General features: G+C 56.9%; 1 protein-coding gene across 1 annotated transcript in view; it reads right to left on the reverse strand.

Annotated features, from left to right (window-relative positions):
• CASZ1 (castor zinc finger 1) overlaps positions 1-26,241 on the reverse strand; it is a 112,859-nt gene that overhangs the window by 43,939 nt on the left and 42,679 nt on the right. The window contains exon 3 of the mRNA XM_067311283.1: positions 6,001-6,561. Coding sequence (XP_067167384.1) covers positions 6,001-6,561 — 561 coding nt within the window. The remainder of the gene's footprint in view (positions 1-6,000; positions 6,562-26,241) is intronic.

Below are 26,241 nucleotides of genomic sequence, written 5' to 3' on the forward strand. Positions count from 1 at the left end.
TGACGTGCCAGCTTGGACTCATTCAGGCTTCAGTCTGACACAGCGTTCCTCCTCCTCCTACTCCTCCTCTCCCTCTTGCTTTCTCCTGCAGAGTAAAGATTTACTGTGTGCAGGAGTCCTTCAAACCTCCCTCGTCATCTTTTCCAATCACTCACTCTAGCTCTCCTGGGCAAGCACCCTCTTTCACAAAGAGAGAGCCAACACAGGCAGGTACACTGACAGCAGAACGGGGTTTCCAGGCACTGGGTCCAGAGCTCAGACCAAATCAGCACTGCCATGAAACACAGCAGAAAAGAAAGGAATCAAGCAATCGCCGCAGAACAGGTCAACAGATCCAAAGCACTAAAATAGACCCCGAGGATTTGGGGATCTGACAGCCCATGATGCTATTATACACACAGGCGCACACATACATGAGAGCACTTCTGTGCACACAAGCCCCAGTCAATGAGCTGAGTCCCAGTTCAGCAGCCATCAGTTTCCACAAATCTGTTTCCACAGGACTGTACAGAGGAAGACACTGCCTGCAACGGGCTCCAGAAACCTGCAAGACCATCAGGATCATAATCCTGCTTCAGTATTGCCCAATGTAGCTGGGTTCACAGATCAGAAATCCCGCTGCACTAGTGGCCTGTGTACATGGTACATGACAAGGGCAATGCCAAAAGCACATAGCTGAAGCCTGCAAGCAAAAGGATGAAGATGCCTGCTGGGTGTTGGGATCTGGTTTAGCACAAAATGGCTTTCCATGGCTGGGCACTTATGCCCAGTATCCTGCATGATCCTGCGCTGCCTGATTTCAGAATAAACACTCTGTTAGTTACAAAATGGGGTGACAATGCCCCTGCTGTGTCAGGCTCAGGTCCTAGCTTTTCTCCCCCCCCCCCCCAACCTTATGGGTCAGTACTAATCCTAAAGGATGTTTAATGCAGAATCAGGCCTCACAGTGTTCAACAACAAGATGTGATGAGTAACATGCCATGTCAGAAGGAAATCTCAAGGAAAGGCTGCATTACTCCATCTTCAGAGGTAGGATCATTTCACCTGTGCTTCCCAACTTGACCACTCTCCTCTGACCCCTCCAGCACCCTATAAAAGCCATAAACTTTCAAACACAGACATTAAATAATTTCATCTCATTTTAAAGCTTTTCTGCTTTTCGCCTCTTTTTCTCTCTTCTCCACCTTCATTTTAGTGTAACTGTATCACCCCACAAAAGTGATTAATCTCATGAAATCCCTGCTGGGTCTAGGATTTCCCTGTTTCTGTTATATCTGTCTTCCATGTTCTCTTTTTCATCTCTCTTTGGGCCTGTAAAACAATCCCCTAGCCTCCCTCACAATGCCCTGATTCCAAGCATTGCACAGAAAAAACCTAGTCAGCCTAGGCCAAACTGTGAGGGGAGAAAGAATATCACAGAGAGGATCTGAAAGGAAATTAAACTATCAAGTGTGATTTTTGCTGGCTTTAACAGCTGCCCTGAAACCTAGCCAGTCCCTTTCCTTCTACTTCTAACCTGCAGCCCACAAAAACCAGCACATAGCTGGGAGACCCTCTTCCTCAATCCTACATTTCAAACCAGTTTTACAAATCCCAGCTTGGTTCAGGCCCCACAGACATTACAAAACCAGAGAGGGAATGCAAGGAAACCTGGAATTTCCCTGTAATACCAGGAAAAAGAAAATGTTGTAGGAGATCGGCTCCTTTATAAATCTCTCTTATCTGCATACTTGTGCTTGGAAATCATCCTTGGTACCCATCTGGTTAGATTTCAACTGGTACAAACAATCAGATGCAAAAGCCAAGACCACAGGAAAGGGGGAGTTTTCAAGTCTCTTCTGTGCTTTGAGAAAGTCTGGGGCTGAGCTCAGGTCTCATTTCCCTGGATTTGCCCTCCTCATCCCCCAAAACAGCTTGCATTCTGCTTTTCCTTTGCTCAAATTTGGTGCTGGGTGGTCACACTACCCTCCCTGATCAAACGCTTTGCCAGTGCTGCTGCGAAGGTCAGCCCTTCTTCATCCACATTTGAGGTGAAACCCTCATCAGTTCCCACTGTCCACTACCTAGCAAGCACACCTTTACCCATTCCAGCATGAGTCCACCAACACATCCCCTAAAGCCAAGACAACCTTCACTTATTTGCACAGGTAGCTAACCAAAAGGCCAGAGGCTCTTCTACTGGAGGCACCTGTGGGAGGGATCTGTCTCACCACAAAGATGGTATGAGATGCAGCCAACTCATTTCATGAACACCTTGAAACAACTATGAACAGGCAATTATTACTATCTAGACAACAGACAACTCCCCCCCACATCCACACGCAGGCAGAAGTGAAGCAGGACAGTGGTCAGGAAATGAACCCTGCAAAAAGTGCATGGCCCTGGATTTCTGTTCATCTCCAGCCCTGGGAACCACTGGCACTGGGTCTTCTCCCCCCTCCCCTTGCATCACATTTTTCTCTCCTCTTCTGCGTGATAACAAAAGGGCTCCCTCTCCCCTTGCTGCTACTCTCCATTTGTGGGCATTGCCAAAGAGCAGAGATCTGTGTGTCTCAGAGCAGCTATCATATCACAAAGGATCCGGAGCTAGCAAAAAAGGGGCTAAAAATAGCCTGCAGCAGCACACTATATATGGAAGGAAAAGCAAAACAGCCCAAATGGAGTCTAAGGTCTGGATGCTGGGGGATGGGGCATCCCAGGCAGGGCTCTGTCCTTTATTTTGCTTGGGAGGGGAAACATGTAAATGTGGGGGATACAGGATAATAAGCACAAAAGTTGCAATCTCTGCACAGGTCCTCCCAAGTGTAGGACTCTCCACAGGAAATTAGGAGGGGAAAAAAAAACTTGTTGAGAACAGCGCTAATACTCACTTTCTGAGACACTTAGCCAACAGGGAAAGAAAAGGAAGGAAAACTTTGAAAGCTTGTACAGGGGAAAGCTGGTGACTGCTTTAGCTCTCTATGTAAGTAAAAGGCAGAGCAAAGAACACGGGTTTGTATAGGAAAATCTTCCTGGGTATTTGTGCGTCAGTGAAAGATTGTGGAAAGGGATCTGTCAGAGGCTGTACTGGGAAATCTGAATGCTATATATAAATAAGCATAGAGAAGTATGGGTCAGTCAGTGTAGGAGAGGGTGAGTGAATGAATGAGGAAACATATCTGCATGTCTAAAACACAATCTGACACTTGTCTCCTGATGGACACCAGCTTTGTGGCTCCTGAATATGTTCCCTAGCTGTTATGGAAAGGGAGACACACAAGGCAATACTTTTGCAGAGCCCCACACCAAGGAGTGGCTCAGAAGAAGAAACAGGGACCCCATATACGCATGTTCCCCATGGTGACAGAACTATCTTGTTTCAAAGCACGAGGACTGAACAGCATGGACCAAGTCTCAGCAAACTCCTGTGCAATGCACAACAACCCTCACTGTTCTTTGACCCCAGAAGGGAACAAAGGTGGCAGGGATTTGGCATCAGACTACAGGAGGTGCTACTGAAAGGCATGAACAGCAGCTGAAGAAGTCCAATAAAGCAGGTTGCCTGTGTACATACTGGGACTCCAGGAAGCAGCAGCCCATATAATTAGGATCACTTTCCTCACTGACCTACAAAGCTCTGCTAGATGCAAGATCTCTTTTTCTGTGTGGCTCCTGCTTTTTAGCCCATGTATGGGCCCAGTATTAAATGCTGCTGAGCACTCACAGCTCTATGTCCTCAGAGAGAGCAACGGGCACTTCAGCACCTCCAGAACCAGGTTCCTGCAACAACTTCCCTGAAGCCACATTAACTGGACGGGAAGAGCTGTATTGCTCTCCTTTGATCTGAATGCCTTCCGCTACATCTTCCCCCTCCCACCCCCACCCCAAGTCACAGGAAAAACTCCCTTTTGGTGCAGGCAGTTGCGGATCTCACTGGAATAATTTAACTTGCACCCAGTAACACCAGGTCTGAGGGTACTTGGTGAGGAGCAGCTTAAAATCTATTTTCTGGAACACTGCCTTAAAAACAGAGAGAAAAAGAACTTCAACCTTTCCAAAGCAAGCTATGTTTCACTCTGTGCTTTCCAGGGAAATGTTATGAACAACATTTACAAGAGGGCTCTTGAAAACACAAGCTCAAGACCTGACAGTACCTCCGTCTGCAGGTCTAATCCCATGTGGCTGCATATGTACACTGGACCTTGCATGTGCTACTACCTGCTTTGTACATAAATGAGCCTCCGGCCCCCATGAACGCTTATGCATTTTTGTATAATCCTCTGACAATACAGCCCTAAAAACACATTTTACTGAGAACTCCTACCCCAAAGGAAAACCTCTGCTCCTTTTCATTTTCCACAGGTTGGTAACATATTTTTACATTCTAGGTTCCCCTCCTTTTAGCTTTATAGCAAATAAAAGCTGCAAACGTGGGGGAAGGGCAATTAAAACAAACTAAAAACTGAGTCCAGGCACAATCACCTTGTGTCGGGGAACGACAAGGGCTTTCCTATCAAAGGAAACTGAAGGTCACACTTTTCCTCATTGATCTTGCAATGTTTGTTAATTACTCTGTCACTGATGTGGCGAAGGATAATTAAACAGCTCTGTTTATATCTTATATGCATAATTATGTGCGCTGCCACTGAACTCGTGAAGACTAGAGAATGTGCCTCTCCAGAAGGCAAACGGACAGACAGAGATGAGTTTTGGCTGCATTATTAACAGGAGGAGGAAAACACGCGCACACAGAAGGAAGAAAGTTTGATGGATTTGCAAAGTGCTGAGATCAGGGGAGGGGTGTGTGCAGGTGGAACAGATTACGGGGAGATCTTTCTATCACAAATCCAACCCAACTGTGTAACAAATCAGGGGGAGGGTGTTGCTCTGCCCTAATAAAACGCAATGTGTCCTAGGCTTAGTACTAGTATGGGCATCACAAAATCAGTCTGGAGGTACCTGGGTGTCAGAAAGTGAGGAAGAAATTCAGCTCGGGCTTTTCCCAACATCTCTTGCTGAATTCAGCTTTTGAATGAACCACAGAAATAAGGTAGAAGCTATCTCAAAGTAAGAAATGCACGCACAGCCTGGGGGAAAACACCTTGCAATTGCACATAAACCAGCATCCAGTATAAAAGTGGTGAGGAACATGCAAATTTTGGAATTAACGGCTTTGCCTGGCAAGATCCTGAACTCACTGTGCATTAACTCCACCAACAAGGTTGGAGGATGTGATCCCACAGCGTCCCTCACGAAGGACGCAACGCTGTGGTAAGTGGTAACCCGCTCCACCTCGCCAGCAAGGATAACCACACCAGCAAAGAGGGAAGGGGAATGTGTTAAGTGTTGGATGCCTCTGTCAGAGTTTTGGATTTGACACCAAGAAAGGGGCACCAATACTGATACGCAAACCAAGGGATAAACAAACAAAAAGAGGAAAAAAGTTAGCACTGGACGCCGGCTCACTCCAAACCGTAAGCTTGGCAATCGTAGCGCAGTGCTAAGCCTGAGCGAACGAGCCCGACGAAGCTGCAGAGAGCAGCGGCCCCAGAGCCGGCAGGTTAAGCGATGCTGGGGTCCAGGCTGGGCACCCCCGGGCGGCTCAGAGCTGTGCAGGAACGGGGGGGGGGGGGGGGCCGCAGCCTGGTAGCCGCGCAAGGGCTGACGCCCCCGAGGACGCTCCCGGGCACCGCCTGTCTTTCCTGCCCCACCCGGGGAGCCTCCTCCCGCGCAGCGGAGCCGCCGCCGTCGCCACCTCCCCTACCTCGGCCAGCTGCGCCGCCGCCTCCCTCACGGCCGCCGCGGCTTCCAGAACCTTCGGGGAGCGGCCGTTGGAAGGGGCGGGGCGGGGCGGCGACCGCTGGAGGGGGCGGGGCTCCGGCCGCGCGCCCCCGGGAGCCCCGCCCCCCGGCGTCCCCCAGAGGCGCGGCCGCGTCGCCGGCTCCGCCGCAGCCGTGGGCTCGGCGCGGCTCGGCGCGGCGCCCCGGGGCCGGCGGAGGTGCCCCGCGGAGGGAGCCTTACCCGAGGCGGCTCCTCCGCCCAGCTTGGAGGCCGTCTCGCCGCCGGCGCAGCGGTAGCCGTCGTCCTTCGGGGCCGGCCCGTCCGAGTCCCTGTCGTCCAAGAAGCTGCCGTCCCGCGGGGCCTCTGCCTCGTCACCGTTGTCCTCCTCGTCGCTGCAGCCCTTGGGCTGCACCATGTAGACCCCTTCGGGGGGCACCTCCGCGCTCTCGGCGCCTTTGCTCTCCTTGCCCTCGGCGCGGCCCAGCAAGGGCTCCTCGTACTCCCCGTTCACCCACTTCTCGATCACCTCCCTCCGCTTGTCCTCCTCGATCTTCTGCACGCTCCTGCCGAGCCCATCCGAAAACTCAGCCCCCGGCTCCTTGGTCCCAGGCTGCGGCAGGTCCTTGTTGCTGCTCTCCCGCTGGGGACCCTTGTCCACGCGTGCCTGTTCGGCTCCCCCGTGATCGAAGACCACCTGGCGGCTGAGCTTGGCACAGATCGCGTTCAGCTTCAGGCCGCCTTTGCGCTTGGCAGCCATCGTGGGTTTTCCTGAGGTTGCGTCAGTGCATATAGTTCTTTCAGCTGGAAAGAGAGAGGGGAAAGAAGCAGGGGAGGGCGTTAGTGGGGTCGGGCAACGCGAACCCAAACAGCAAATGGCTGATCCCCGCGCAACTGGCCCTAAAACGCGGCCGGCGTTCCTCGCTGGAAGGTGGCACTGCCCTCTGTTTCCTCAGCCTTGGGGGAAGCCCAGGCTGGAGCCTGGCGTGGGGCCCGCTCGGTACTGCCGGGCCACTGACCTCAAGGGAGAAGCACCTACTTACGCTGGGACCGAACTGGGCTCATGGCCCCGAATATCTCAGGCCACCCACCCTGGCTATAACTGCACGGCCTGCAGGCAACCACGGTGCAGCTGAGCCTTTGCTCCCGACTCGCGCAGGACATGAAAGCTGCTCAAAGCCTAACTTGCTCTCCACCCGCTTTTAGGTCCCCTGTTCAATCTCAGATGTGTTGGCCGAGCTGACAGCCGCTAAAATCACACCTGCCCGTAGCTGCACCCCTGTGAGCAAGGCCCCAAGCACCCGCAGCAGAGCAAGCAGCTCCCCAATTGCAACGCCAGGGAAGGCGAGGAGTTCACTTAATGGGGTTTACTCGTGGTCTCCGAGAGGAGAACCAGTATGAAGGGCAAGAGCGCTGGGAGGCAGCGCCCTGGGGCTGCACCGCTGGGAAGCAGTCGTGCGGGAGGAAAGCGCGCGGGGTTAGTATCAGTTGATCAGGCCCTTCGCCTTCTCGCTCACTCGCTCTCACACAGGAAATTCTGCTCTCACACTTCCCAGCACAATCAGCTAATTAGTGTGGGTTTGTTATTTTAATGTAGTTTATTCATATGTGACAGCTAGTAAAGGAGGGGTAAGAGAAAGTGGGGGGAGAAAGGAAGAAGGTAAGGTCTCAACTTCAAGGTCATGGAGAGTCTTGAACTAAATGGTCCCTATCACAGAGTCACTTGCATAATTATTGCACCAGCAATTTGCAAGATTTAATCCCAAACAAAAGCAAAAAACGGATCCTAAGTCCCTGCTCTGTGTCCAGGGGTGTGTGCGCCCGGGGCCGTGTCGCAGGTGCTCTGCTTGGGCCACCGGCGGTAATGTGGGCACGCTGCGGGGGCGCCCCCACGACGTGCTCTTGGACTTCATGTCCCGCTGAAAGAGGGGCCCGTCACGAGGAGAAACCGTCTCCTCCAGACCTCAGACGGTGGAAACGGGGTCCTTCGTTGCGCAGCGTCCCTCGGGGCAGCTCGGCCCGCACCTCCCTGTCACCAGCGCGGAGGTGCTGCTCCGCAGCGGTGCAGTGAGATTAATCAGACCCCCTACAACGCATCCAGAAGCCATCGTGACAGCCCCTAATCCTGTAACATGACAGCCCAATACAAACAGACTGAAACTTTAGACTCGCTGTCCAAGAGCCAGAGAGTGGCTGCTTAGCGTAAACTCCTGACAGCTTCAGACACGCTTCCCTGTCAAGGACCGCGAGAAAAATAACCCCCCGACAAATATATCAGCCCCCCACGCAAAGGGAGGCAAAATGCACTCCTACACTTTCCAAACGCATACCCCCTCCGGCACTAACACCCACACGCAGTCATGCTTTCGTGCAGGCAAAGCACATGTTGCCCCGAAACGCGTACCTCCCCATCCAGAAATTACAGCTATTCAGGAGCTGTGTGTGCGCTTGCACACTCCATAAATGTAGTCACGCGCATATGGCGTGAAGAGCCCCGTCCCCCCAAAATACGCAGACCTATGTGCTTTCCCATTCACACGTTCCCCCAGCGCATCCGCACAGCCCTCACATGTACAGACGGGCACCGGCAGAAGCCCCTAAAGCTGCAGAAGTATCTGTGTGCTGGCACCTTCCCCTTCCCATCACATTCCTGCTCTATTTAGGGCAGAAAGCGAAGGCAGCTCCCATGCGCAACTGGTGCCGCCGAGGGAATCTCGGGAGGCAGCGAGGCTGCTGTGCCTCCAGCTGGAGCGCGGCCAGGACGCGGCAGGTTGCGCCCGTACGCTCGGGCGAAGGGCCAGCGGAGGGCCGGCAAAGTGCCGGTGGCTGCAGGTGGCCAGGGCAGCGCTGCCGGCGCGGTGCTGGGGCACTGGGTCAGCGGGGAATCACCAGCCCCGCTCTCCCGAACACTGCCTGCCGACTTCCCGTCCAAGTTCTCGGGATGCCCAGCGCTGCCCAAGCAGTGAGCTCAGCGCCGCTCGCAGCTGGAGGTAGCCAGGAGGCAGCCAGGCGGCAGCCCAAAGCCTGCTGCCCTCCCCGTCTCCGCGAGGAGGGCAGCTCCCGTTATTCCGGTCTGGAGGTGAGCAGCCAAGTGCGTGCATCAGACGGCAAATGAATATATAAATATTTATCCAAAGGAAGAGGGGAACAGACGTTCCCGAGGCTGCACTTGCTGCGTATGCAGCAGCTCCAGGGAGCCTGCAACTTGTCTTGCTTCTCCGTTCCTGCCGCCTTCCCTCTCGCAGCCCCGGCTTTGCCCCTCTGCCTCGCACGGCTCCTGCCTCAGCTCGTGCCCTTCCTTGGGCCTCCTCCTTGTCCCTCCTCTTGTATTTGGAGCTTTTCTGAGCACAGCTGTGATGTTTGTCAGCATATTCAGACCCTTTTTCTGAAGTTTTCAAAGTCAAAAATGCAGCAAATTCATTGAAACTCACCTTTTCCCAGAGCTATAAAACTATCCCTGCCAGAGACCTTCCTGAGACGGGATTTGCTCCGCGGTGCCACGGACTCTTGCATATATCCCACCTATCACGCATGACCCCAGGGAATCGCAACTCCTGGCTGCTTCTGCCAACTTCCCCACCAGCTCCCTGCAAGCCTGTACACATCATTTCATCTTTCCAGGCCTTATTTCCTCGTCTCTGAAATGGAAAGGACGTTACCCAAATCAGCATTTCTGCTCCCCTCTTTTAGCCTGACGGTTTCAGAAGCAGGGGGCTGGGGACGGCCACCGGGCTGCGGGGCCAGCGCGCCCACGTTCATCCCCCAGGCAGAGCGCGGCGAGCCGAGCGCCTGAGCGGGGACCCGGCACGCCGCCCCTCGGCCGGCACCCGCGGCAGCCCGGCACCCTCGGAGCCGAGCAGCAGCTCCGAGCTCCCCACCCCAAACCACCCTGCCTCTCCATTGCACTGTTTAAAGATTCCCGGCTAAGTAAACATCCCCCTTCATTTTCTTCTTCTAAATAGAAATGTTTTGATTTCACATCAATCCGAGGAAGCCGTTTATAACCTGAGCCTGTCACAGGGACTTTTCATCTCTGCCCAGGACAAACTCTCCCACATGCTCTATTTACACTGAGCACTTCCTCGGAAAACAATGCCGCCGGGAGTTTACACGGCTTGCCCCCTCCCCGCGCCCCGCGCCCGCCTCGCTCCGACCCGCGGCAAGCGCTGGGGCACCGTGAGGGCGACGGTCCCTTGCCGGGACAAGGCCCCAGCGGAGGACAAAACCCACCTTAGCTCTGCGGCCTCGTCGCCAAACCGTCTCGCGCCCGCCACCGGCAGCCCCGGGTTGCTGCGCCCCCAGATCCACCTCTGCGCCCCCCGGCCACCAGGCTGTCCCCACCACGCGCCCCCACAGCCTCCCGCCAACGCCCCGGGGGACGCCCCAGGACGAGCCTTGCTCTGCCTGCCTCGGGGAGGAGAGGGGCCGCGGGGCGCTGGGGCCCGGCGCCTGCTGGGAAGGGGCTTGCGAAGCGAGGGCATTTGCGGGGCGGACGGTGAGGTGAGGACAGCGGGCAGGTGAAGAAATGCCCCCGGGGGGGGGTGGATCCGGCCTGGGGGCCGGGCTGCGGGGCAGCACGAGGCGGCTGGCGCGGAGGCCGAGGTGGGCGCGGAGCGAGCCCGGCGGCGCGCAGGACCCTCTGGGGCGGGCGGCGCTGCGCGGGGGGAGAGGGGCGCTGGCGGGGGAGGCGCGGCGCGCTGCCGCTCGCGGGGCCGGGCACGGCGAACAGATGGAGCTTTCAGGTTCTTGCTGAAGAGTTTTAAGCCCAGCTGAGCAGCTCTGTTCAGGAGGGAGGTCCCAGCGCCAGCTTTCCAGGCGCTGCAAGCTCTCATTCGATTAATTATTAACGGCACTATTTGGGGCGGGGAGGGGGAGGAAAGGAGGACCCGTGCGCCGCACGGGCCTTTTCTCTTTTAACCACTGTGGTGCAAGCTTGCCTGGAGAGAGCCCGGCTTGCCGAGGAGCGGCAGGCAGGGAGGGCAGCTGGGCTGGCCGGTCGAGCGCCGCACGCGGGCTCCTCTCCGCACGCGGGCTGCCTGCCCCGAGACAGAGGCAGCCCTTTGCAGAGGGCTGCGGGGGCACCAGCACCCGAGCGGCGCCTCGGCAGCACCCGGCCGCGCTGGGGAAGGCAGCCCAACGCTCGGCCCCTTCCAGGACGCGTTTCCCCTCCGGCACGACAATTCCTGCATTGCCGCGGGCAGGGCCAGGGCAGAGGCGGCGCCAGCCTGGGCACGGCCCGCGACGCGTGAGAGCGGATTTAGTGCGTGTCTTTTCCCCTCTTCAGTTTATCAATAAAACATTTTATTGCTTTTAGCCCAGGCAATGACCTTGGATGAGTGGATGCTGCCTCTTGTGCCTGACCTTGGGGAGTTCACAGCGGCTCTTTACCAACCTCCGCGGCCCGGCACGCGCGGATCCCGCGGGGCGCATGCGCGTGAAGCCGGGGGAAGCCCTCAGCGGGGAAGTCGGACCTGGCAGGCTCCGGCTCGGCACTGGGCAGGGAGGCGACGGAGAACCAAAGACGCGGGAGGAGAAATAAAGCGAGCGGCCAGGGTGTCCTCGCCGAAGCGCCGCCAGCCGTACGCCCTGCTCCCCCAGCCGCCAGGGCTCTCCGGCACAGCCCACCCCAACCCGCGGAGGCAGAGCAGGGGACCGCTGCGCCCGTCCCCATGGCCTGCACCGGCCACGGCGCCGGCTGCCCGCCCCAGCACCGCTTGCCCTTCTCCTGCCTGCAGCGCCAGCTTCTCCACGCACGCGCGAGGCCGTTTCTCTTCCCGTTTCCAGCTCCCTGAGCCTGGTTCAACCCGCTCCGGAAGGGCTGGCAGCAGGCAGGCAGAGGCCAAAACTGGCCCCTTTTCCGTGAGCCCCTCTTGCTTCCCTCTGCTCAGCCTCTCAACCGCAGGGCTAAGCTGTAATTTTCTGGTGACGGCGAGGGGCAGCGCACAGAACCGGCAGCGGGCAGCGATCGGCAGACGACGGAGCGCGTGGGAGAGGACGGAGAGCGAGCCCCAGCTCCGGATACACCAGTGCCCTGCGCCAGGGCTCCCAGGCGGCTCCGTGCTCCCGTTTCCTACCCTGGTGGGACGCGGGCTTTGCCCCTGCCCCTTGCTGCCCCCGGCGAGTCCCCGTCCTGAGGCGCGCTCCCAGCCCCGGCGCCCTTCTCTCCCGCCACCTCCTCCTCAAGAGCGAGCCCTAAAGTGTTAACGGCGATCGGTGAAATGGCATAGCAGATTGCTACAATAAATAATTTACTGATATTTATAAATATTCAAATCAGCAGGCTTCAGAAATTGAAAGGGGGGGCTCAGCTGATGAGGGAGGGGGGGTGCGTGGAGGGAAGGGGGGGTGCTGACATTAATTCCCAGGCTCTCCAAATTCATTTGAGAACTGTTTCTCATTTCAAACAAATATTAAATCTTTTGGCATCAAGCCTCCAAAATAAAATATCAAATAAGAAGTCACCGCCCTCCTGGTGGCTGACGCCTTGCCTGCCGTCAAGCCGGGCACCTGTAGCCCCGTCCCTTGGGCGACGAGGCGCTGGGGGAACCAAGCCGCCGCCGTCAGCCAGGTGTTGGCGTGCGAGAGCAGAAGCCCACCCAGACGCACCTGCAACATCTCGTGGTGCCACACACCAGCACCCCAGACAGGAATTCCCAAGCCTGCCACCTTCAGAGGCTTTTCTAAAGCCCCGTAGGGAGGAAAGGTCTCATCCTCGGAGCAATGCGCGTGGAGCCAGGAGTCCTGGACGCCACCCTGGGAACACCCCCGGCCTTGCAGCGGGAACAGCGCTGCAGTCGGGACTCCTTGTTCCGGAAGGGAATTTGGGTTAGTGATTTAACCGGGGGGTGCAAAGCCAGGAGTCCTGGCTTCCAGCCTGTTTTTCAGGCACTGGATAACTGTCAGTCTTGTCAGCTTTCTGTGCCTTAGTTTCCCCACATGGAGGAGGAGGAGGAGGAGGAGGAGGAGGAGAAGGAGGAGGAGGGAGGACGATCACCCAGCGGCTGAGCCCAGGGAGGTTTGCTCAGTGCTTTGAGATCTCCAGGCCGGTGCTCCGTCGCTCTGCTGGGTTGCTACTAACAGAGTCTCTCCTACTTCTCAGCATCCCACTGACCCCTTGGATGGCCAAGGGGGACGATCCTGTGTCCTCCCCTGGACCAGCCCATAGGTAACGCCGGGCTCCAGCATGGGGTGAATTTCCCCTGGATGAGTAATGGCTTTTCTAATGCACGGGCAGGCTGTCAGCTTCCCTACTCCCAGTGTTTTATGGGTTTAACTGAACGGCTCTGAACTCCCTAGTAAGAAATAAAGTTATCCCTCAGCGTCCCTTCTAAACATTTCACTCAGTGCAAACGGTGTTTAAGAAAAATGAGGACATATTTCTTCTTAAGGATGCAGTATCCCCCTTCAGAGGCCTAATTTATGCCATATATCACTGGCCAGGGAGAGAAAGGCAGCACAGACCTCACACTAGGAGTGAGCTGGCCCCAGCACAGCCCGAGCAGAGATGCTCCACTGCAATGGTGCAATGGGCTGCACCTCAGCGTCCTCCAGAGCCTGCGGAGTCCCCTTCGGAGAGCAGGGCTGGCCGACGGGCAGCAGAGCAGGACGGACGCCCGCTCACGCTCAGCACTGCGCCGCCTCCTCCGCTGCCCCGAGCTGCTGCCACATCAGCCTCTGGCAGCGGCAGATTCCTCGGCTGCACGGCGTGAGCCTTGGCCGGCCCCGGCCCCTCACCCCGCGCGGCCCAGCCCTCCCGCTCCGGGCCCTCCTGCGGCAGCGAGCCGTCCCCCGCGCCGCCCAACCGCGGCAGCCTCCGCGGCCGCAGCACCCTGCTCCCCGCCGCCGCGCCGGGCCCCGCTGCAACGGCGCTTCCCACCTGCCGCTGCTCGGGGCTGCCGCTGCCCAGGCGCCTGGCACAGCTGGCGGGAAGGTGCTTTAACCGCGAGCGAGGACAGGGCCGAGCCTCGCTCACAGCTCTTTAGGAGCGCACGCCTGAACCGCTTCCTGAGCAGGTCTCAAAAGTGATCCTAAACGTGCTTTGATCTCGTCTACCGCCCTCCCGCCCCGAGAGCTGCTAGGTGCCGCTGCCGCCCCCCAGGGAGCACCGTGCGGGACGCGGCCCCTCGGCCTCTGCCCGCCCCCTCGCTTCTCTGCAACTTCGGGGTGCTACTGCAAGACACATAACAGTAAAGGAAAGCGCGGATTCAGGACAGTTTCAGGCTCAAAGTTGCCTTGTGTCCTGCTGCCGCCCTTCCCGTTCATCTGTCAGTGCAGGATCTGTGATGAAACATTTCAACAGTTTCCTCCTCCTGGTCCCATGGAAATCTGCTCTCGGAGCTCCGAGCTGAAGCGGATTTTAGTGCTCCCTTGGCTGCTCCCTGGGAGCTTCCTGTCTTCAGTCTCTCTTTCAGATAGCATAAAGCCAAGAGGATCGGCTTTTCTGATCCAGTTTCTCCTCCCTGCCTTATTTATTTATTATTAATTTTTTAGTCCAGTTAAAAGGTTTACTATCCAGACGAGTCTATGTGGCCTCGCTCAGCCTAAGTAACTCCATAAATCAAGCAGAACTGCTAACATCTACATCACAACCCAGCCATCAATCTCCCCACAGGTTGTGAAGAAAACAGAGGGGAAAGAAGCAAAAGGGAGAGTGAAGAGCAATAGCTCATCACCACCAGGTCCCTGCAGGCTGGCTGTGGCCCTTGGAAAACTCCCTATGAAGCCAGACGTGTTGTCAGGGCAACTAGATGCAAACACGGTATCTAACTTCACCTTTCTGCAGGCACACTTGCTCCGGATGAGGGAAGTAGCGGCTGGAAGCAGCAGCGCTTCCCGGGGAGCCAAGCAGGGAGCTGGGACGGAGCAGCCGCCCCAGGAGCCACTGAGCCGAGAGCGGCGGGGGCTGCTAAAGCATCGGGGGCCGGGCCGGCGGAGCAGGAGCCGGCTCCCCTGCAGGGAAGAAGAGGCTGAGATGTGGCCTCGAAACGTTGCCCAGACCCCTTCGTAAACGCCGAGAGAGCCAGTGCAAGGGGTGCACTGAAAGATCAAGGTGCTAGAGAGGGACCTGGCAACAAATCTGGGTACTCCTAAAAAAGGGGGGTGGTGGAAAAATCACCGAGGCTGGTAGAGGGAGCTCCTGTGAGGGACCCCAGGGTGGCGTGCAAAGCCTCCGAGGTAAGGTTTTTGGCAAACAGTTCCTCGCTCTGCTAAACTTGAGTTTCCTCTCTTCCCATTTCAGCTTCAAGGAGTTTCTTTTCCTGCTCTCCCTGACTTACTGGCAGGGCCCCACTGCAAAGCAGCCTTGAGCTTTGCCTTGAGAAGCTGCGTGTGCCCCCTGAGGGATGCCCACGTCGCAAGCGTGGGACCTGCGCGCCCCAGGTTTGGCCAGGCCTCTAGGAATCACCCGGGATTAGCAGGGAGCACGCGAATCTCCTGCAGGACAGAGCAGGAGAGGGAGGAGTTGGCTAGCGCAGACCCAGGGAAAATGTGAGGATTTCGTTGCCCAGCTCCGTAACGGAGACCCCAGGTCCACCTTGCCAAGGTCTGTCGTGGTGTAGCCCATGTAGCTGGCCCTACCAGCAGTTGCAGGGGGGGCAGGCTCAGGGGCAGGAACACAAGTGAAGCAGATCTAGCTGCAAGTGCCTGACACGGGGGAACGGAAAGACCTGTGTGGGAGTGGGAACGGGTCCCCCAAAGGATACAGGTGCTTCTGACGATGTGGATCCCAGCTGGGTAGGGAATCACTCCAAGTTTCACCAGCCCCTCTTGGCCACCTATTTTCAACGAGTTGCTTCCCCGAGCACCGAAACCCACCGCTACCAAAGCCCGGGGAGAGCTGCTTGGTGCCTCAGGCAGGACTCGGCGTCACCGCTGATTGCGGTCAGGGGTTAGGTGTGCCCGCGCCCGAAAGGGGGTCCCTCCGACCTCGGCTGGTCGTTGGGAGGCAGCTTAAGAGCAATTTGTGCTGCCGCCTGGCAAGCTGGCCCTTTTCAGCACCGTTAAGCTCAGACCCAACAAAGCACGCAGACTCCTAATTAATTGCAGTGGGAAGTCAGGAGCATAAATGGGAGTTAGGAGCTTGAATACTTGTTGCATCACTAAGAAACAGAGGGCCAGAAAAAGTTCATTATCGTGCTCTTTCAAGGCCCTGCGAAGTAAATCAGCATGTTCGCCCACAGGAGCTAAGAGAGACCTCAGCACGAGCTGGAGGACGGAGAGCAAACCAGGGCGGCTTAGCCCTTCAGCTTGCACTACACCCTTCCCACGAACCCCAGGCGGCGGCAGGAATTGCGCTGGAGCAGGTAACGTGCTCTGGGCTCGAAACACAAGCGGGGCACTAGGATCCCCTAATGGTTTCTATCATCCCGATGCGAGGCTGGGAATCTTCCGCCCATGCAGATGCCCAGACCAGGCACCAATCACCCAGTGGCAGGGAGAGCTCAGGGGCTATTTAATCCCAGGGACCTACAACGCTGTGCAATACGGGTAAGAGAAGCACTTGTCCGTCCTGTTCATGTGGAAAAGATTAATGGCTTGGCCAGAGGAGAGCCGACCGCTGGTGCGAAAGCAGCGGCCATCCCTGGGCTGGTTCACGCCGTAGTCCTGGCAGAGCAGCCTGGAGGAGGAGGCCCGGCCGGCCGAGCCGCGTGGCGCTCGCCCCGCGCTCCTGCGGCTCACACCGACTCTAACTCTGTGCTGCCTTCGCTGCTCTTCCTTCCGGTCATTAGGGCTCATCGTCTTATCGGCCCTGTCCTCGGGAGCCCAGCCACGTGCCAGTGCTAGCCGCTAGCTGCGGACGCCCATCAGCGGGAGCGCGCACGGGTACAAAAACGTGGCCGTGCAGGTGCACTACGGCATGCAGCACGCACGTCCCAGCACACGCACGCACGCGCAGCCATGTGCACCCCAAACCCATGCAAACGCCCGCAAGCGCGTCTGCCCCTGGGCGCGTAGGTGCACGTCACCTGCGCAGGGGCGCTGCGAGGCCCGGGGGCACCCACACGTGCACCTCCACGGGGCGCCCACCCGCATGCACCGAGCCCTGCGCAGCCCCCCCCGCGCACTGAGCACCCCCACGGACACGAGCCACGAGCCGTCGCCCAGGCAGAGGCGCGCAGGCAGGCACCGTGCGAGCACCCCCCACGCGCTCGCGCCCCCCCGCGCGCCCCCCCGCCGCCAGCACAAGCCCGCCCGCCGCGAGCGGTTCGTTATGCGGCGTGGAGCGAGGGGACGGCGGGCTCCCGGGCGGACCTGCGGACAGCGGCAGCGGCGGCGGCGGCAGGGCGGCCGTGCTCCCCGTCCCGCCGCAAGCCCCTCTGGCCCGGCTGCGCCGCGGCCGCAGGGCCCGGAGCAGCGGTGAGTGCCGCCTGGAGCCGGCGGCGCGCGGGCTGCCGCGGGAATCTCCCCCTCGCCCTCTCGCTCTCCCTCTCTTCCGCTCGCATCTTTTCATGAACTCTATTTCTCTTTCCTTTCTGAAAACAACTGAGCTGTAAATACTGTTTAACCTTCTTCCCCCCTTCCCCCCGCCCCTCCGCACTATAAAAACACAAATATGCCATAACTCAGCTGGCTCAGCCGCCGCGCCTCCAACATGCCCTGCTCCAGGCCTCTCAGGAAGGTCATAACAAACGACTTTCCGATTCAGTGCTCCTGAAATAATTTTGTGTATTAAAACCTGAATCTGCACTTTCTGGACCGAAAGCCTCTCTTAATTATGGCAAGCGTCCTTGGGATGGACAGTGATCCTTCACCACGGCACCGCTAACCAACCGGAGAGGCAGCGGCGCGGCGGCCCCCGCCGCCGCCCCCCCGCCGCCCCCAGCGCGGCCCCCCTGCTCCCGCGCCCCCCCGCCTTCCCTTTGCCCAATCTGTTTTCAAAGTGTGTCTGTCCTTTATTAAATTGTTTTCTTTTCCACATTATCAGTTGCCATGGAGACCTCATCTCTCGGATTATTTGAATTTCATTATATCTATTGATTTGGGAGCATTTCATCTTTTTTATTGTTTTTCTGTCAATTTTCAAAACGAATAACCATCTAATTTGCGTCAGTGCTGATTATGTTTGTCCCTCAATAGAGGTCGGCAGCTGCGTCGGGGAAACAAATCAATGGGAAACCATCATAAACCTCCCCAGTACAATCTCCAGGATATGTGGGTGACATTCCACGCCTGCGAGGAACACTCATCACATCCAAACTTCTTTCTTTCTTTCTTTTCTTTTCTCTTCCCCCCTCTTTTTTTTATTTCCCCCCTTAGCTGGCTCCGCTGGGCAGCGGCGGGTCACGTTTAAAACCGTATTTATTTTACACGCACACACATACAATTTTGGATGCGTCGCATTTTCAGACAGGGAGGGGACAAGGGTGAGAAGAGAGGGAAAGAATTTTTTTTTTAAGAAAGAAGGGAAGAAAAGGACGATGAGGAAAAAAAAGGAGGAAAAGTGGATCGGGATTGCAAATTGCTTACTATGTTTTTTTTTTAAATAATTTATGCAATTTTAAGCATTTATGTATAAATTTTTTAATAAGCCACCCTGGAGCAAAATAGCCATTAACATCCCGACGTCCTTCTGTCCAATGGGCTCGTGTGCAGGATCAATTTCCGAGAGTACTTTCCTTTTTTTTTTATGACATGATAAAATGCTTTTAAAGCAACTTACACAAATATGGAAATTTTTTTTCCCCTCCTCTTTCCTTTCTTTTTTTTTTTTTTTATAACAGCCTCCACTTATTCACCAGGGAGCGAGCGAGCGAGCGAGCGCGAGTCCGCGGGTGCGTGCTGGGGAGGGCAGTTGGCAGAAGGATAGACCCAGCCCTAACTGGAACGGACCTGCCTGTCCTTCTAACAAGGGCATAAACTTTCATTAGCGATGCACACAGTCAAAGGCAATTTAGGGAAACGCGCAGTACAGAAAAGGAAAACCTCAGCGTTTTTTATACAGCGGCTCCTTGGCTCCGTCCAGGGGGCTCTATCCTTGAGCGCGGCTTGCGCTCTCCAAGCAAAGTGACCCCCGGGCCGGGGGGGGGGTGAGGGCCGGGACGGGGGGGCTGCGGCGGCGCTGGGGCCCGCGGCGCCCGGCGCTCCCGCCTCGGCCGCACGCCTGGGGCCGCCTGGCGGCTCGCGTGCCCGCGGCCCGGCCGGCGAAGCCAGTCAATATTCATTTCTAGTTGGAAGCCCCTGGTCCTGCAGGAGGCCAAGAGGTAGCTGCCGTTTGGGCCACTTGAGCAGGGGGCCGAGCTCGGCCCGGCCGAGGGGTTATTCCTCCCCGGAGGTCTCTAGTCCCGCTGCTGCACGCGGGCGAGCAGCTCGCAGCCCCTCGATGCCCCTTTGGGCGCTAGCTACAGCCTGGCTCTGCGCAGACCAGGCAGACGTGTCGCTGCTGCTCCGGGCTCCGCTGGGCGCAACGCTGGTTATTTTGCAGCTGGCACATGGTCGGCCTCACACAGGAACCTGGAAAATGCCATTCCTGGAGGGACCCCGCGGGCAGGCGCGGGATGACGAGGAGGGAGGCGCGCGCATGGCGCTGGTGGGAGAGCGGAGCCATGCGAGGGGGGGCTGCGGCTTGGGGAGCGAAACACAACTGCTCCTCCAGCTCCGGCTCCCTGGGCCGCAGTCAGCGGACAGCCGCCGGCGCTGCCTCGCGAGCCACGGCAATCTCGCTGCGGAGATGGGAAGGAGAGGAGCCCCAGCCGGTGCGAGCGGCGCCCTTCCCTCCCGCACGCGGCGCCGGGCACCCGCGCACCCCTTGCACGAGCGCAGTGCTTGTGGGCACCTGCACTAAAGCAGAGGTGCAAAAAACATTAAAAAAAAACGTCAGGGGCAGCCAGCGCTCAGCTGGAAAAAGCCCAAAGTGCCGAGACCAGCAAACCCAATCAATAACCATCACAACCCAGCAGCGGGCGAGCAGAGCGCAAACTGTTTCGGCCCGTTCCCTGCACGCTCACCGCTTGGGAAGAGGCGTCCCCCGAAAGCCAGGACTTCACCCCTCTCGCTCGCCCCTACGCTCACACGCGCAAGCCCCCCCGGTGCCTGGTTCGCTCAGAAACTCGGCAAGGAGGAGAGAGTCTCTCCGCGGGAGCAGAGGGCTCCAGGCCCCGAGCCGGCACTAGAAGGCGGCTCTAGATGTGACGTGCTGCCCCACACCTCCTGCCCCTGCTCTGCCCCCCTGCCGGCGGCCAGCCTCAGCCTCCGCGCTCCTCCTCTCCCCTCTCCCCCCCAGGGCACGGCGCCCACACGACTGACTTCAGCAGGGCAGGCGCTGAGCGCGCTCCCGCCGCCCGGGCTCCACTCACTCCGCTCCCAGGTTGTACAGATTTTGGTGAATTTGCTGTAGCAGCAGAGAGGTCAGCAGGAGTTGAAGGTTTTCAGATCATATATATCACTCTCTATACTGTCTTGTCTATAGCGAGTGCTAATATAGCCAAGCCAAACCTGGAGGTGACTTCAGCCCTGCGATGCAGGGACAGCAGCCCCCGCATGGGCCCCCTCCACCACGCAAGGCACCGCAGATGTCAACAGCCACAGTCCGAGATCGAGGATGCCCGTGAACCCTCTATTCTCCCACTGCCAAGAGCAGAGACAGCTTACGTCCCTATCTCTCTCTTTAAGGGATCCATAAGGGTTCCTCCTTTCGGGTGGTGACAGGGGGAAGACAGATACAGGCAGAAGCTCAGAAAGGTGCCATGCCCGCAGCCAGGCCCCAGGAGACGGGGAGCGGGGTGTCAAGGGGACGCCACACACGGCGGGCATCAGAGGAAGCATTTTCTAGCTTGAAGGTCTGTTTCTCCATGGGATGTGGACCCTCTTAGCTCTGGTGTGCCAGCAGCTGCTTTAGTGGAGCTACTTAAAAACTTAAACAGCAGAGGAAGCTCCGAATAGAAGGGGAAAGTCTCCTGTGTGGGTCAGAGTAATTAGGCTGAGCTCAAATTGGCTTTAGGCATCTGCCACAGCCTCTGAGCAAAATGAAGCCATGCTGCTTTCATCAGCATCTCTTGGCTGTTAGCCTTACCCCCACCACAACGGAGGGGACCACGTACTGCCGAGCAGAGGGCATCTCTGGGAACAAGGCTTGCTGCACCAGAGGCCATAAAGCCTCCTTATCCAGCTATCATTAAAGCCAAGAGAAAAGACGCCAGACAGAGAGATTGAGATGAGCCATTTCCCCCAACAAACTTGCTTCCCTTTTTCATTCGCTCCTTTCTTTTTTCCCCCCTTTAACTGTCATTAAAATAACAAGTTTCTGTTACAGTCTAAACATTCCCACATTGTATAAAGGGTTATGTTACACTAGAGTCACTGCCGGGCCCAGTGTTTGCACAGAAACCTCACTGCAGGTCCCCCCTCCTGACGAAGTGACTTATTAAAGTTTAAACAGTAATTAACAGAACAATAAAAATAAAGGGATGTTTGGGGAGTCGTAGTGCACACAGGGTTTTTGGCAGTGCCAGCACTTTTCAGTGCCCTGCGCTGGCAGCAAAAATCGGCTGCAAAACCAGCGGGAGAGACGGTGTGCTTGAAGCCCGGAGGGGCCGTGGCAAGAGCCGGCCCCAGCGCCGGGCGCAGGGAGGAGGGGACAGCAGGGCCCGAGGGAGGGCGCGGGGCCCGGCCGCAGGGTGCTGAGCGAGCCCTGGGCAGCAGCGCGAGGCAGAGGTGGCGCCTCGCCGGCACCTGGCTCCCCGCGAGCTCAGGCCTCTCCACGAGCGGCCCGGGGCAGTGCCGAGATCCTCGGCCGCCTCGGCGCCGCTGGACAGGCCCCGGGGTCCGGGCGCGGGAGCTTTGCTCCTGAAAGCAGGTCGGGACCGGGAGGAAGCCTCTCCTTCGCTCTGGGGCTTTAAGAGGGTGGCAGGTGGGACACGCAGCCCCAGAGCCGCCCGCTGCGGACACCCTGCAACCTGCGAGCAGCCAGAAGAGACTCTGCCGCTGAAGCGGACGCCGAGAGCGGCCCCCTCACTTGGGCGCTTTAAAGCTGGACTGGGCAAAACACCTGCGGGGCAGCGGTCCTGCCCCGGCCCGGCGCAGGCGGGAGCTCTGCTCTGCTGGTCTAGCAGTACGTTATCAACAAATCTGGGGTCGTTCCCTCCCGCAAACCAGCCAGAGCCGCGACCGCAGGGCCGCACACCGCAGCCTGATCCGCTGCGCAGGACCACGGTCCCTGTCTCTCCCACCGGTGCAGAATTCTTCTAGCTAACCAGGAGCAAAACTGCTTCTGCTCATGTTTTGTTCCTATTCCGGTGCCTGCCTTGCCCAGGATGAGCTCTAGAGCATGTGGGCAGAGTTGAAGCTTAGGCTGTCAGCCCTCCCTGTTGCCCAACATGCAGCAATGCAGAAAGATCTCATTTGAAGATATTTTTGGTGCCTATTGTAACTATTCTCAAATGTTTGCCTCAGTAGCTCGCAGTGCTAGCTGGCTCTAACCCTCGTGTGTGACTCAGTGTACATAGCATTGCGCAGCCCCATGTTTGCTAAATCTCTTCCAGCACAAGTGCTCAGTTTGCAAATACAAAGACGGCTCCTAAAGGGTACGTCTGCTGTGCAGCGTGAACTCGGAGCGTGCTGCCTCCAGCCCTCTACCCCGGAGCCCTTCGCTGGGTTCGGCACTTCCCACCCGGGCTGGCCGGCCGGCCAGGAAGCAGCACTGCTCTTGCCGGGCTCAGGAGCTGCCCCCGCTGCCCACGGGATGCAGGCAACGGCCGTGAAGCACCGCTCGGTCCCCAGCCTCCCTCAGCTGCCCTCTCCCTCCGCGGCCAGGGGCTCGGGGGGAGGCACGCTCTCCTGGGATCATGCCGCGGCGCTGAGTACTGCCCTCTGGAGAACCACCAGCGATGCCGCCGGGGTCCCGGTATCCCACCAGCGCAGTCACCCAGGTGGGGACGCTCCGGCTCGGTGCACCTGCTCGCACCTCCCGTGAGCGCTGAGATGTGCGCTCGTCCTGCAAATTCGCTCTGCAAAGAAAATGCACTCCAGCCGCCACAGGCTCTACAGCAGTCCAGAAAGCGGATTGCGTCTCTTTACTTCCCTCTACCAGCAAAAGGACTCTGTCATCTATTTTGTTAATGGTGCATTAACCAGCTTGTTTCTGCGACTGCTATATTGGTACTTCAGAGCAAAGATATGGTAAAGTAAGACAAATTTCAAGCTCCTCAAAGTCAACAGTCTCACTCCGCTTCCACCAGTTCAATGGATTCGAGTTCAACGTTGTCATTCACTCCCAAGTATCCACCAACATGAAAGAAGCCACGGCTGCTGACCCAGGAGCTGGCTCCTCAGCTGCACCTGCCCTCCCACCACCAAGCACCAGCTAGAAACGCTCTGCGTAGGCTGCAGCCACCAAACCTACGCTTACCAACCCGAAGCGGGCTCCCGAGGGGGAGCCCAGCCACATTTGCTGAGCGGCCGATTTCCCAGCCTTGCCTCCCTCCATCTGCTTCTCCACAAGGCCCGGGAGAGACACCAGGGAGGAAGGGATTTGCGGACACTGAAAGCTCACAGAAGTGGCGGGTCAAGGCTCCCTGCTCTCTGCTGGCAGCTCTTGCTCCAGGATGGGGAATCACTGCCTTCCAACCACCACTCCTTGGCCTAACGCAGAACAGCTTTCCCCCAAAGACCAAAGTGACTGGGTCTCAGTGACTTTCCTGAGAACAGGATGGCCCTACAGGACCATTTTCAAGCCTTCTGAAGCTCAGAGTAAATGGCAAGGGTGGTCATGCTTTACCCCAAGCTCGGACTCGCTGTGGTCTGGGAAGGGAGAGAGCTCAACTCTCAAGAACTGAAGGAAAGTGTTAAAAACATGACTTCCCAGGCAATTACCAGTGGTGATTTTTAATAAGCTGTTTTCTAGGCACTGGGGGAGCGAGGGACATGGGGGAATCAGACGTTATGAATCTGAATTCAGCCTAGGTTTCAAAGGTGCTGGTTTAATAAGCCGTGAGGCGAGCCTGCACTAGCAGCAACAGCCCTGCAAACAAGTGCCAGAGCGGGGGGCTGCCATATCTGGGTTCAGAATTAATGAAACCAAGACCTTGGCAACCCCCAGTGATTTTACTGCATTCTGGTGTAAATTGATAAACTTGCATTGTGTTCCAGGGAGGATGAGAGACGGAAGGAAGGGGGAAGGGAGACGGGGAATGGGAACACACTGGCACCCTCCTTCCTTACCCCTGAGTTTCAGGTGAGTCCCAGCACACACACAGCACACTGGCATACAGCTTTCCACGCCACCCTCGCTGTCCTGCACCCCTTCAGTGTCCTGCTTCACCACCCAGGATGTCTCCACCAAAGCCTGCCTGAATCCTCATGCCACATACACACCTCAGTTACGGTCACCGAGGGAAGTCCTCCGCGCACCCCATTAACACCCGCATGTGGTGGGACCCAGAGCTGCTGCTTGAGGCTCAGGTCCCCTGTGTCCCACTGCTGGAAGGACTGCACTGCTCAAAGCTGTTGTCCACCTAGGGATTTGTTTACAAATGGTGTCAGGGTTGGATCTGGCTCTTCCTAGACACTAGTCAAACTCAGGTGCCAAATTAGAGCCACCTGAAAGAAGGAAGATCTGGGAGCATCCAAAGTCCAGAGAGTAAAGGAATGATACCCCTCCCTCTCTTGCAAGCAGGATGACAGACATATCAAACACACTCTTGCCTGGCCCGAAATGCCGTTCCCCTGTTATCCCTAAACCTTCTCTTTCACGGGTTTTCTTTTATTTTCTTGGTGACTTTTCTGTCTCCATGGGAAAGTAAGTGTCACTGGCTTATTCAGACCTGCCCTTGGAGACAATTTCTACAGAAAGCCCCTGAATCCACTGCAAGTCAGGCAGGACGACCTCTGCCCGAAACACTCATCAGCTGAGCCTCTGGCTGTGGCTTTTTCTTCCTTTCCCTGCCCCGAGCCAGCCGGATGCGGGGGAACAGCAGCCAGCACTCAGTGCTGGAGCAAGATGCTGCGCAAGTCAGCAGCTCCGCAGCCTGAACTGCCTCAATGGGAAAGGCAGATACAGGTGTCTCCGTTGTGTCTCACTCCTCAATATTTCCTCTTTGCACGTTCCCAAGCCCCTCATTTCTCTGAGCTGCTGTGAGCTGAGCTGCCAGGCTGCTTTCTGAAGGACATCTCCAGTCCTGAACACGAGCAAGCAAAATCAACACGCACTTCCCAGGCATGTCAAATATCCTAATCCCTCCGAGCCCAGGGCCCCAGCTCCCCACTTCCGGACCCACCAGGTTGATCCCCCTCTGACTGGTCTCACGCAAACGCCACTCTGCTAAACTCAGGAGAATGATTTTCCCTGTTGCCACCATATGAGCAATGGGAGAACTGAGCTTATTGCCTTCCATTGACACTCGCATCAAACTGGGAGGAAAAGACAACCTGGACTTCTCATCCCATTCACCCAACTACAGGAGGTCTGCCAGCTCCTGGCTGTGCCGGAGTCAGTGTCTCTAGACTCATTTACTGACTGGCAGTGCCTGAGAGGGGAGATCTGTTGAAGAGGTACAAGCAGGTGCAAACACACTAGCACAAGGAGCCCCAGGTCAGCACTCACATGCATTTTCCTCGGCCATGGCTAAGGAGACTTGAAGTCAGAACCGAGCACAGCTTTGCATGGGGGTCTCAAACATTTTCACAGTGCAGAAAGACTGTCCTGCGCACTTCCTTTTCCAACACGTCGGTCAGGATGTCTCTACAGCAATGCCAGTAACTGCCTGTAGGGAATGTTATGTTAGAAGATTATCTAATGCACTCTTAGTCATCTGGTCTTGCAATCTACAGAAGGAAATAGGAGCAGCCAGCACAGTATGACCCTGCTTCCAGACACCACTGACTTTAGATACCATTATCAGTGGTAGCCTGGTCCACGTCCCAGAACTCAAGCTCTCTTTCAGTTAACAGGCCATGAAATTATTTAGACTATTCTAGATATTACATTCTGTTACATTTGTAGTTAACACAGAAGATCAGTGGTGCTACATCCTGCAGTCTCCATATTCTGCTGAACACAGAGAAGATGGCACCCTTCGAAGCACTCGGTCTTCCCCTAACTCTGTTTCTGCTAAGTTTATGAGAAGACAACACTTCACAGCAGACCTATCCCACAAGAAAAGGTTTTGATATGTCAGAGATTTTAATCAGCATGTCTTTGAAATATGATATGGGAACCAACGCTCTAAAATCTGTATTACATCCTTTTTTTGGAAAGGACTTCTACACAAACAAAAAAAATCTGCCAGCACACGAAGCGTTGGGTGCTATCTTCAATCAGGGAAGCCTAATTATACCGAGTGCACCGGTGAGGAAGCACTGGCACGAAGCTACGGATTCACACGGTCACAGACACAAAGCTAATCAACGGCAGAGCTGGAAACAACCCCCTGCAACGGCGGTGCCGAGCTCACCACCCACCTCAGCACAGCCACGCGCAGCTGCTCATGGACTAGTCCATGTCCTGCCCACGTTCGGCAGGCTACGGAGCAGCTGAGCAGTCCCTCCACACAC

This window comes from Apteryx mantelli, chromosome 26, assembly GCF_036417845.1.
Source record: "Apteryx mantelli isolate bAptMan1 chromosome 26, bAptMan1.hap1, whole genome shotgun sequence".
NCBI classification, from domain to species: domain Eukaryota; kingdom Metazoa; phylum Chordata; class Aves; order Apterygiformes; family Apterygidae; genus Apteryx; species Apteryx mantelli.